Source organism: Balaenoptera borealis (assembly GCF_965194805.1).
Source record: "Balaenoptera borealis genome assembly, chromosome: 2".
Taxonomy (NCBI): domain Eukaryota; kingdom Metazoa; phylum Chordata; class Mammalia; order Artiodactyla; family Balaenopteridae; genus Balaenoptera; species Balaenoptera borealis.
Window position 1 is genome coordinate 180017306 of NC_138867.1, and position 12333 is coordinate 180029638.

Sequence of the window (12333 nt, forward strand, 5' to 3'; positions counted from 1 at the left end):
GTGGAAAGAATCCTGGACTCTTGGGAAGAACAGGAGAGACTGGAAAGGCAGGGTAGGGGCCATGCGGAGGGACTTTATTCTTCCAGCAGAGGGTTTATTTATTTATTTTTAGGCCGTATGCGGCCCCGATCTGCCCTCTAGTGGTCATTAGGAATATAATCTGTAGTAAAGAAAGGTCTAGAAATTTGAGGCCTTGATCCAGATGAGAGTTTATCAATGTCAGACCTTTTGCCATTTGGGGCCAGATCATTCTCAGCTGTGGGGACTGCCCTGTGTATTGTAGAATGAACAGTATCCTTGGTCTCTACCGCTCTGAAGCCAGTGTCACACCATACCCCAAATAGTGACAACCAAAACTGTCTCCAGACAGGCCAAATGTCCCCTTGGTGGTAGGACCATGAGCAGAGTCACTCCTGGTTGAGAACCACTGGTCTAATGCGAGATTGTGGGATAATAAAGTGCTGTGTATGTAGGGAGAGAGAGAAGTCAGTTGGTGCTTTGTCATGGGGGGTGTCTTTCATGACCACGTGGTCTTTTTGGGTATAATCCTTCGGGTGTATGCATATTTAGCCTGTTTGAGACCATTTATGTTTCCCTTTGTTCAGATATCAACTTCTCAGTGGTTATTCACGAGGCACCAGTGTCTCTGTCATATTTGGAAGGCCCATCTGTGCTTGTACAGAAATGTTCTGAACCTTGCTAATATGCGTGCATCTTTGGTTTAATAGCTTTGGTTTCCATTCAAGAATGTCATTGGTCTTTTCACACAAAAAGACCACAAAGAAAATCTTAGTGAGTACTCCCGAAGTAGGGTTTGATTTCTGACTACAGCGCGAAAAAAACTAAAGGTAAACTTCAAAAGATTGAACAGAAAACTCTACTTCCTGGTGATTAAAAGTGGATCACTTAGACTTCTGTTGGGTGAAAGTCGAAATGGAAACTTTCATTAAAAACCATTTGGAAAATAACGGAGACGTGAACATCACATACCTTCACTTGTAGAATATTGCCAAAGCTGGACTTTGTTGCAAATTAGTAGACTTAAATGGTAAATTAAGAAAAAGCTTTAAAATGTAAGATATAATGTATTAGGAAGGGAGGGGAAAATCAATATAGCTTAACTTGTGGTAAATGTAATCAAAGGGAGATACCCACAAATAACTAGAAGAAGGTGATGTAAAACTGAAATCTGACAAAGATTTTACTATGTTGAAGTCTATGGATAATCATGAGCTATTAGATTTGAAACTTTCGGAGAGGTGAGAAATTTTAACTTGTCCAAGCTAATTCAAGAAGAAGCAGAAAGATATCCTAATAACCTTGGGAAAAGACTAAAAAAAAAAGTGTCAATTAATTTCTTCAAAAAAAAAAAAAAAACAAGGCCCCAGGCTTGGAGAGTTTTATAGTTGAGTTCTTTCACACTCTCAAAGAGCAACTATTTTCTGTAATACAGAAACTTTTCCAGAGCATAGAAATCTATGGAAAGTCTTCCCAGTTCATTTGATAAAACTAACATAGAACCCCTTAGCAGAACCTGACAAAGATGCTATGTTGAAAGAAAACCCAGGACCAGCTAATATAGGATTTTAGATCCACATGTCCTAAATAAAACACTGTGCTGGCAATATCATTTACCTCACAGTGCAAGGATGGTTCAAGATCAGGCATTCTGCTAATAGAATTGAATTCATTAAGAGGTCCAGTGAGGAAAATCACAATAATCTCATTCAATAACATTTATTAAAAATTACTAATTTAGAGAAAGGGAGGGGGAGAGGCCTTTTATAAAACTAGGAATAGAAAACTTCTGCAACAAGATAAATATTACCTAGATGAAACCAACAGCCAAGCTAACATCTTTCTTAAAACTATTCCTGTTAGCTTTGGAAGGAAGCCAATCTCATCATTACTAAGGAACATTTCTCTGGGTATCTAGCCAATGGAGTCATACAGAAATTAGAATTGTAAGGAATGGATTGTGGGAAATAAAATCATTGATATTTTCAGGTATTCTAGTGCAAGGGTAGGCAGACTACCTGTTTTTGTCAATGAGTTTTATCGGAATGTAGCCACGCCCATTTGTTTACATTGTGTCAGTGGCTGTTTTCAAGCTGCCATGGCTTGAAAGCCATTGGAAGTTGAATAGTTGTGGCAAAAATCACATGTCCCGCAAAACCGTAAATATTTACTCTCTAGCACGTATGGGAAGAGTTTGCTGACGCTTTTTCAAGTATGTTCCTTGAAAACCTAAGAAAATCAGCCCTGAAACTCTTAGAATGAGAGTTTGGGAAAGTAGGTACAATAGAAAGAAACAAAAATGCAGTAGATATATACTAGCAACAATTAAAACATAAATCAGGGGAAAGATCCCTTTCATGATTGCCCTAAAACCTTAGTAATCCCATCTAAAATTACCTGTAAAGGAAAAAAAATTATTTAAATTGCTGAGATATAAACTTACATAGATAAATGTGAAAGATTGTTTCAAATCATTTCAAGAAAACTCACTGGCACACAGCAAACCAGGATGAATCGATAAAGGATTAATGTCCTTTGTGAATGAACAGCTCAGGAATAGGAATGAGGAAGGCCCTAGAACTTCATAGAAAGGATAGACAAAGGGTGGACAAGTCCTTAGTGAAACACAAAAGAATCAATGAAGGACAAAAGACTTTACACTCAGCAGTACACAGATGTGCAAATAAAGCAGTAGAGTAATGCTTAAAAAATTTCTTTCCTCAGGTTGAAAATCTGAAAAAGAAAAATCAAAACAAAACAAAAACTCCTTTTAACCCTCAACGTTGCTGAGATTATCCTGATGTGTAGTTTCATGCGTTACTGGTGAGACCACAGTCAATACAAAGGGTCTGGAGGATAGAAGTTTAGCCATACGTGTAAAGAGGCATAACCTAGTGATTGCTCTTCTCAGAATCTACTTCTAGGAACTAATAAGACAATCAGATGATGATCAAATTAATATTTATAATAACAAAAAATTAAGAATGTGCTTACATTAAAAAATAAGAGGATGACTAAGTAAATTATGGCTCACGTATTAAATGGAAAGTTCTACAGTTTTCCAGGTTTTCTGCAATGAGCACGTGGTACTTTCATAACAAGGAGGGAAAACCTTTACATTGAAAAAGAAAAAATGTAAATTCTGTCCTACTTCAAACATTATGTTTTCAGGAAAATATTTGAGAATGCTTCTAATACAAGTGAGCAAAGTGGATTATAAAACTAGCTTGATCCGCATCATACCCATACATAATAAAAATAATTGCCCAAAGGACACAGCGGACAGCAGAATAATGAGTAAATTCAAATTTTCTTTATACCTTTTTTTTGGATTTATATATTTTTTAGGCTATTAACGTTTTTCTTCACATATCTTTTTAAGGGGGAAAATGTGCCAATCGCATAGACATTTTTTGAGTTACCATTAGCAACCTGAGTGATAAGATTCTTTTACCAAGAATTGAAGTATAATCACTTAGATTATGCAGGTGTCCTAAAGGGTCATAGGATCAGAAGAAGCATTTCTCCTGATTAAACTGGTGATGTTGTCAAGTAGCTTGGACCATTTGGCAGGGCTTCCTGAAAAGCTAGACTCTTACACGCTTTTGGCATCTTATTTTTAACACTGACCCTGGCTGGGCTATTAACCTGCAAAATGATAATCTGAAATCAAGCATGTTGAGGGGAATATTGGTGTGTCTCCTATGGATGGTCCTGGAGCCCTCCCCCCCCCACTCCCCTCTTGGGGTGCACCTGCCTGACATGATGCCGATGAGGGCATCTTGAAAACTGCTCTGGGTTGTAATTCCTGGAAATTAACATTGTAATCCACACTCCCCCTGGAATCTCACTGCACCGCAGTCTTTGGTTTTAAGCCTTTTACTCTCCGGCAGCATTTTTTAAAAGATGGTGATTGCCTGACCATGTGTGTCCTACTGTCGTTGACAGGCCGTCGAGGAAACGCAGGGCCCTTGGTGATGTGGGGAATGTGACAGCGGCTGTGCCCACCATTCCGGGATTCCCCAATACGTCCTCAACCAGCGCACCTACGAGCTCAGAGGAGCACAGACCATTCGAGAAAGTGGTGAACAAGGAGTCTCTGGTCATCTCTGGCCTGCGTCACTTTACTGGCTATCGCATTGAGCTGCAGGCTTGCAACCAAGATTCCCCCGAGGAGAGGTGCAGTGTGGCTGCATATGTCAGTGCCAGGACCATGCCCGAAGGTGGGTCAGCTCACATCGTGGGGCCAAGAGACCCAGGCTGACCAAGGAAAAGCCTTCCACCCTCTAGGCAGCATATATGTGACTTTAACTTATTTGCCTTAATCATTTTTCATTTCCCCCAGCTTTATTGAGATGTAACTGATGTATAACATTGTGTAAATTTAAGGGGTACAATGTGTCAGTTTGCTACACTTGCATATTGCAAAAGCATTACCGCAGTAGCGTTAGCTAACATCTCCATCAGGGCACATAATTACCATTTCTTTTTTGTGGTGAGAACATTTAAGATCTACTCTCTTAGCAGCTTTCAAGTATATAATACAGCATCAGTAACTATAATCACCATGCTGTACGTTAGATCGTCAGAACTTATTCAGCTTATCACTGGGAGTTTGTACCCTTTGACCACCATCCCCCCATTTCCCTCACCCCCCACCCCTGGGAACCACCATTCTACTCTCTGTTTCTATGAGTCCAGCTTTTTTATCATCCGCATATAAGTTAGATCATACACTATGCATCTTTCTCTGTCTGGCTTATTTCACTTAACATGATGCCCTCAAGGTCCATCCGTGTTAACCTATCTTATTTTGTAATTATATGAGTCATCATAACCATTATATAAACTTTAGAAAGTACACACGAGCCATGAGAAAAATAAAGTAAAATTAAGGAATACGTATATAGCGTATTAGGGTTCTCCAGAGAAACAGAACCAACAGTGTAACTGAAAGTGGGGGTCCGGCTGCTCGCTGCTCAAAAGCCAATAAAGAGGCAAGATTGGCGGAAAGGAAAATTTGCTTTATTTTGGATGCTGGCAACTGGGGGGTGAGGGGCGGGCGGACACTTGTCCGGAGGCCAACTCCCTCCCAATGGCAGTCAGTGGGCAAGAGCTTTTATAGGCGGAGGGAGGGGGCCGCATGCAGAAACAGCACAGGCAGCTCTGACAGTCATCTTGAAATTGGTCATCAGTGGTCTGACCAGCATCATCTTGATTGTTTTAAGTATGGTTAGTCTTTAGTTCCAGGGTTGGTTTGTTCCCATTTCTTTGAGGCCAATTCTCGGAATTGTGGCGGCTGATGTCATGGGTACAGTCTGGTTATCATGTAGTCAACGTCTCCACCTGGTGAGGGTTTCAGTATCTATACGACCGCTCACAGGACATGGCTCAGAATATTATCTATAGCCCTTGAGAAGGAACTAAAGGTCCTTGACTTTGCTTAATGACTAAACTATTATTATTTGGTCTCCTTTGACTGTTTTCCTTTGTTTCTGCATTTTCTCCCTTCTCTGATTAAACTTATTCTTTGGCTAAAGTTTTTCCACAGACAAAAGGCAGGTGGAGGACATGGGGGACACAGACCATAGGGCCCTGCTCCGTTTCAACAGGGTGTGACATAGATCAATCGACTGATAGACAGACAGACATAAATATGTAGAGAATCCCATGAGACAAGCTTTATATGTCCGTTCTCCAATAAGGGAAACGGAACACAAGAAAGTTACATACCCAGTTTAAGGTCACTCAGCTGCTAAGTGGTGGAGGTGGGATTTGATCCGGGGATCGGGTCGCTGCCTCTAACCACTGCTCCTTACAGCCAAGGCAGATGATATTGTTGGCCCCGTGACCCACGAAATCTTCGAAAACAACGTCGTTCACTTGATGTGGCAGGAGCCCAAGGAACCCAACGGTCTGATCGTGCTGTACGAAGTGAGTTATCGACGATACGGCGAAGAGGTAAGATCCTTGACGCCTGGGGATGTGCCTTCAAGGCTGTCATTGGTACCTCCTTCTTCTTCTTAAATTCTGGCTCTTGTGCTTCTCTCATTAGGTGCTTTGTCATGAGGACCCAAAGCCTTGATATATGACTTTCCAGGGAGATGGGTCAGAAATGCCAGCTTACAAATTTTATTGTAGCTAAACTATCCCCAGGACTTACCGTGTGCCCTATGCATGCTAAATGCTTAATACACGGTATCTCATTTATCCTATTTTACCATATCTAAGATGTGATAAGAGGCCTTGTTATTCTTACAGACCGCTAAGAGAGGAAAAGCTGTTGCCAATTCTAATTGTAGGATGCGTTCCAATTTCAGAAATGTCAAAATGTGAAAATAATATGTCTCTCGGGACCAATGAAGTGCAATAAATCCTCAGAATAACCCAAATGAGCTTGGTACTGACTGAGGCATCCAGAATTTAAGTTGCATCCAAGGTTTATAAGAATAGAGTCAGGATTCAAACCCAAGACTATCTGATGCTCTAATCCAGGGGTTGGCAATTTTTTTCTGTAAAGGGCCGGATAGGAAACATGTTTGGCTTTGTGGTGAGATGGGGTCTGATGCAAATACTCAACTCTGCCTTTGCATTGTGAAAGCTGCCGTGTAGACAATACGTAAATGAAGGGGTATGGTTGTGTGCCAATAAAACTTTATTTGCAAAAACAGGCAGCAAGCAGGCTGGGATTTGCTGGTCCCTGCTCTAAGCCTGTAACCACTGTGGGGCAGGTCTCTATCCCCAGAAAGGGCTTGGGGTCTACACCTGTCAAGAGAGGCACTGCTGGGGCTTGGACCTGATTAAGGATATTTCTCCCCTTTACTGGGTGACTTCAGGCAGATGTCAAGTCACCTTCCTGAGTTTGACCCAGAGGGTGTACCCTGCCATCAGTTGAGCCCTTTGCAATGATCCGTTTATACCTCACAATGACCCTCTAAGGGAAAATCTGCTAGTGTCTCCATTGACGGCTGAGAGAATGGAAATTTGGGGAGCTGAATAGACTTTCTCAAGGTCATACACCCAACACTCAAACCCAGATCCTTGGGCTCTGGCGCCTGCCATCAGCAATTAAGGGTGATCCCGTTGATCAGAGGTCATTTTCTGTAAGGGGCCAGGGAGTTCATATTTTCAGCTTTGGGAACCGTACAGTCTTGGAGCAACTGCTCAACTCTGTTGTTATAGCTCCAAAGCAGACACAGACAATACGACAATGAATGGGAGTAGCTGTGTGCTAATAAAACTTTATTTACAAAATCAAGCAGTGGAATGGATTCAGCCTGCGGGCCCTAGTTTGCCAACCCCTAACAGAGGTTGTAGCAAAACCGTCCGACTTCTTGGAATTTTGAGGGAGACTCATCTTGTAACCAGGTGGGCAGAGCTTGGCTTCCCCAAGCCAGAGAGGACAGATGGACCTCTCTCTGTTGATCCTTCCTGGGACCACATCTCTTGATGTCCAAATATTCAGCTTTGATGATGATTTAGAACTGAAATCTGCAAACTATCATCTGTGGGCCAAATCTGACCCTCGGCCTGTTTTTATATGTCCTGCAGAGCGTTGTCAAAAGAAACAAGGAAAAATGTGCACCAGCGTGAGTCCAGTGGCCAAGCCCAGCATCAGTATAGGAGGGGAGCCCTCAGGGGTGTATAAAGAGAGGCACGATTCATCGGGAGCCATTATTGCAGAGTTTGCAGAGTTTATTTAATATCTTATCCCATATCAATCCCATATGTTCTATGGAAATAATTCAAATTTGGGGTGGTGGTAAAGCTTTATGCATAAGATTTTCACCACTAGCAAAAAGTGCATGCCACTAGATGTCTGTCCATTGGAGAACGGATACATAGAGGATGGTATATCCATAAAACTCGTGGATGTACAGCCCTTTAAAATGATGTTGGGGGTGACCATTGTCCAGTATAATGTAGAGGTTGAGATTACAGGCTCTGGATTTTAGATCTTCCAAGCTGTTATTCTTCATCTTCCACCAGCAGCCAATAAACACCGCTGCCCCCCCCGCACCGCCCCATCCAAAGTAGCTTATGACAAAAGGGAAGCTTATTAGCTCCCATAACTGAACAGTTGAAGGAGATCAGGCAGAGCTGGATCCAGAATTCCTTTGGATCTGTTGCATCTCAAGGGGTCCCTGCAGTGATCCCAGCAGCTCCTGGTTGTCCTGTGATTTTAGTGGTTCCAATCTTCATATCCTCTCAGTGCCAAGCCTAGAGGAAGAGAGAGTCTGTGTCCCAGCATTTCCAGCCATGCTGAGGTCACGTGACACCCAATCATATGACCATGACAGTGCTGTGTGCTGATTGGCTCAGGCATGAGGGTTTTAAAATAACAGCTTAATTGAGGTACATTCACATACCATAAAATACACCCATTTAACACATACAATTCAGTGAGTTTTAATATAGTCACAGTTGTGCAACCATCACCACAATTTCAGAATATTTTCGTCACCCAGCAAAGAAAGCCCACCTCCTTAGCCATCAACCCCCAATCTTCCCTGCTTCCTACTCCTCCGGCCCCTGGCAATCACTAATCTGCTTTCTGTCTCCATGGAGACAGGTCTCTGCTACTGAGGCCAACTCATCCCCATTTGCCTGGAATTTCCCAGGTTTGAGCTTTGAAGTCCTGCATCCCAGGATAATCTGGGTAAACTGGGACAGTTGTTACCGTACTGGCATTGGACCCAACCCTAACTTCTCGCAGCCGCCTTCACTGGCCTGCCTCTCTCGTTCCTGGAGCCCAAGTGTTGCCAGTAGGAATCCTCACCACCAATCTCCACCATCACCTCTGCCCTGCATAGCCCGACCCTGATCCTAGACAGACGAGCCCTATTTGCTCTTTAGGGGAACAGAGGGATAGAGGGAAAATTAGGAGTGAAAGGTTACAATATGTTAAAAGAAAAAAAAACTTATAAGCAAAACTGGGCGATTATCTCCATTTTCCATAATTGTCTAACATCACTTTGATAAAGTAAAAAGTAATATAAAAAAACTATTTTTATACCGTTTGTACTGTTGGGATATGATTTTGCTAGTTTTACAAAATTCTCTCCAGCATTTGGTGGGAGGTCAGTTTTTCCCCTTATTTGCTAGTTTAACAGCCAAAATCACCTCTAGCTGCATTGTTTTTGATTCTGCCTCTCCTTGCACCTTGCATTAGAGTCATTTTTCCCCTCACCACTTCCCTTCCCACCTTGGGGGACCCTGGTACCAGGGACCACCCCCATCCTGGAAAGAGAACCGATTTTCAGTTTTTGTGCACTTATATCCTTTGCTTCAGTACGTTTTTGCAGTTTTGAGCTGTTTGTTTTTTCTTTTTTTCTCTTGTTTGCACAAACTTCTATAATTGGCTTCGTCACTCTTCATCAGATTTGCTTCTTGTTTTGCTTTTTTGGTGTCTATGGAGAGAGCTGCCTCTAGATCCTTCCATCATGCTCCCTTCTCCGTCCCCACCCCTCGAGGTACATGACCAGCACTGTAGGATGTATTTCCCCTTTATCCCGGATAGCAGCTACCTTTGGTTTCTATATTTGCTTATTTGTCCCTTTCCACTTGGTGACTCATTCTACTTGGAAGAACCTTTGGACTAGACTTCCCCACCCCTGCCGCCAGCACGATCTGTTTTCTTGCTGTTATTGTCACATGATAAGTACGGGAGGTTTTATGTTTCTCTGTCTCTCCACTCCTTCCTGAAATTTTCCAGTCCAGTTCTCTGCATGCACTATTAGCCTGGAGCTGTTTTGGAAAGTTTTCAAAATCTGGCCGATGTTCGCAGGTTTCGTGGTCATATTTCCCAGTGAGCCTCACGCCTTTCCTAATAAGCTCTGGGTTTCTTTCTTTTTACGTGTTTCTTGCTGGGACATGTATGCTTTACTTATCTCCTCTCTTCTTGCCAGACATTTAAGTAGATCCCAACTCTTTTAATGATGGTAAAATAAATCAAAAGGCAAGGAAGGTGTTTTAAAATTTGTCCTTAAGACATTAAGCCCATGCAACCGGTTGGCTCTTAGGTGATTTAGGTGATCTGGGTCCCTTTTTTCCTGACCTTCTGGAGTCCTGGTGAAAATACCCCACGGTGGTTTCAAGGAGAGGTTTGGAGCCAGACAGTTTTGGGTTCAAGGGCTTCCCTGCCACTTACTAGCTACGAGATCTGGGACAAATCATTTCAGCTCCCCAATCAGGGGAGGGCAAACTATTTATGTAAAACTTGTTTTTGTGCAGCTCGTGAGCCAAGAATCACTTCCACAGCTTCAAATGGTTGAAAAGAATCCAAAGAAGAATAGCATCTCTTGACACGTGTAAATTTCTACAAAGTTCAGCTTTCAGCATCCACCGTGTTTTGTGGGCACACAGCCACGTTCATTTGTTTACGGATGTTATAGATTCAGGATTCAGGATCCACCTCTGGCTGCTTTCGAGCTATGATGGCCGGGTTGAGTTGGTGACAGTGACCGTCTGGCCCCCTTGAAGCCAAAAATATTTACTCTCTGGCCCTTTACAGCAAACGTTTGCCAGACCTCCACCCCAAGCCTCAGTTTTCTTGTTTCTAACATGAGGCTAAGCATGAGGTGTTTATAAGAATTAAATGACATGATCTGAGCCACATGCTTGGCTGTGGTTTAGGAAGATTGGCTGTTATCATGTATCATGTATCAATGATAACCTCTCTCTCTGTGCCTTACCCATAGAGCTAAGGTTCTGTAACTCCTCGAGTCTCAAAGTCGCTTGCCTATTGCAGTGTTTGTGCCTAACTCCGTCCGTGTCATTTCTGAGTGGGATCCTTGTCTTCTAGGAGCTGCACCTCTGCGTCTCCCGCAAGCATTTTGCTCTGGAGCGGGGCTGCAGGCTGCGTGGTCTGCCACCCGGGAATTACAGTGTGCGAGTTCGGGCCACCTCCCTGGCGGGCAATGGCTCCTGGACAGAAGCCACCTATTTCTACGTCACAGACTATTGTAAGTCTGCATGGCCACTTTGACTGGTAGGGTCTGTGCTTGGTGCTGAACACGGCAGAACATTTCAAAGGATGGTTGGGGAAGCATGGAGGCTGTGGGTACTGGCTCTGTCTTGACTCCTGGGTCCAACGGCTGCTGCTGTGTGACCAGGGCAAGAGGCATGCCCTCTCTGAGCCTGCATTTCCTCATCTGACCATGGATATAATACTAGGACCACCTCTGGAGGTGAAGGGACGTTTCAGTGACATCATGAATGTCAAGTGGCTGGCACAGGGCATATCTGGTAAACACATTAGCTCCTGTTACTGGTGTCTTCATCTTTGTTTTTAGGTAGGCCATGCCCTCCAAGGGAGGATGTGGGCGCTTATCTGCTCAGCCTTGGGTGTGCTCTTGGCCTGCAGGCAGGAAGTGCTGCCATTGGGTGAGCTGGACACGCTGTGGACAGTAGGGTGAGGAGAGGTGGGGAGAGCTGAGCTGGTTAGGGAGTGCTTCCTGGAAGTGGTGATATCTTGGCGGAAACGAAGAATGTATGAGTGGGGGCAGAAGATGTTCAGCCCGACATGTGGTAGGAAACCAGACACTTGGAAGGAAGGGAGATACTAGACCAGGAGGAGTGGGAACTTGGGTGGGAACGTCAGTGTTCTGACACCAACCAGATATATAGCACTACAATTCTGATGCTTTCCACTGGAGTTAGCACAGACTCTACAAATTAAAAAGAGCATAGTTCCCACCAAGACTGCCTTCACCTCAGATGCCAGCTGCAAGTTTTGGGGGTTCTCCAGGCCACCTGCACTTCTGACTGACTGGCTACAAATTTGGGTGTTATCACAGCCCCATCAGATTTGATCATTTGCTAGAATGGCTCACAGAACTCAGGAAAATGCTATATGACAATGACAGTTTTATTACAAAGGATGTAAGTCAGGACCACCCAAATGAAGAGCCACATAGGGTAGAGGCTAGGAGGGTCTTGGACACGGCTCCTGTGTCTTCTCCCCATGGAATCAGGACACATCACGTCACCTCCTGGTATACTGATGTGTTCACCAGCCAGGAAGCTCCTCTGAGCTTTGGTGAACTGAGTTTTTATTGGGGTTTCACTACACAGATGTGATCGGTTGAAGCACTGACCACATGATTGAACTCCATCTCCAACCCCTCCCCCTGTCTGGAGGCCACCCCACCCCTCTAATCACACACTTGGTTTTCTGGTGACCAGCCCCCCCCCATCCCGAACCATCTCATGTCTTAGCATAAACTGAGGTATGTTCCAAGGGGATCATCAATAACAAAGACATTCCTAAGACTCAGGAGTTTTCAAGGATTTGGAGGGACACCATGAATAAAA

The 12333-nt window shown here is 43.6% G+C and overlaps 1 protein-coding gene across 3 annotated transcripts in view; it reads left to right on the plus strand.

The window, feature by feature from the left end:
- INSR (insulin receptor) overlaps nucleotides 1-12333 on the plus strand; it is a 134970-nt gene that overhangs the window by 104444 nt on the left and 18193 nt on the right. For all 3 annotated transcript variants that reach the window (XM_082379801.1, XM_082379800.1, XM_082379802.1), the window contains 3 exons: nucleotides 3967-4241; nucleotides 5840-5979; nucleotides 10823-10982. In XM_082379801.1, coding sequence (XP_082235927.1) covers nucleotides 3967-4241; nucleotides 5840-5979; nucleotides 10823-10982 — 575 coding nt within the window. The remainder of the gene's footprint in view (nucleotides 1-3966; nucleotides 4242-5839; nucleotides 5980-10822; nucleotides 10983-12333) is intronic.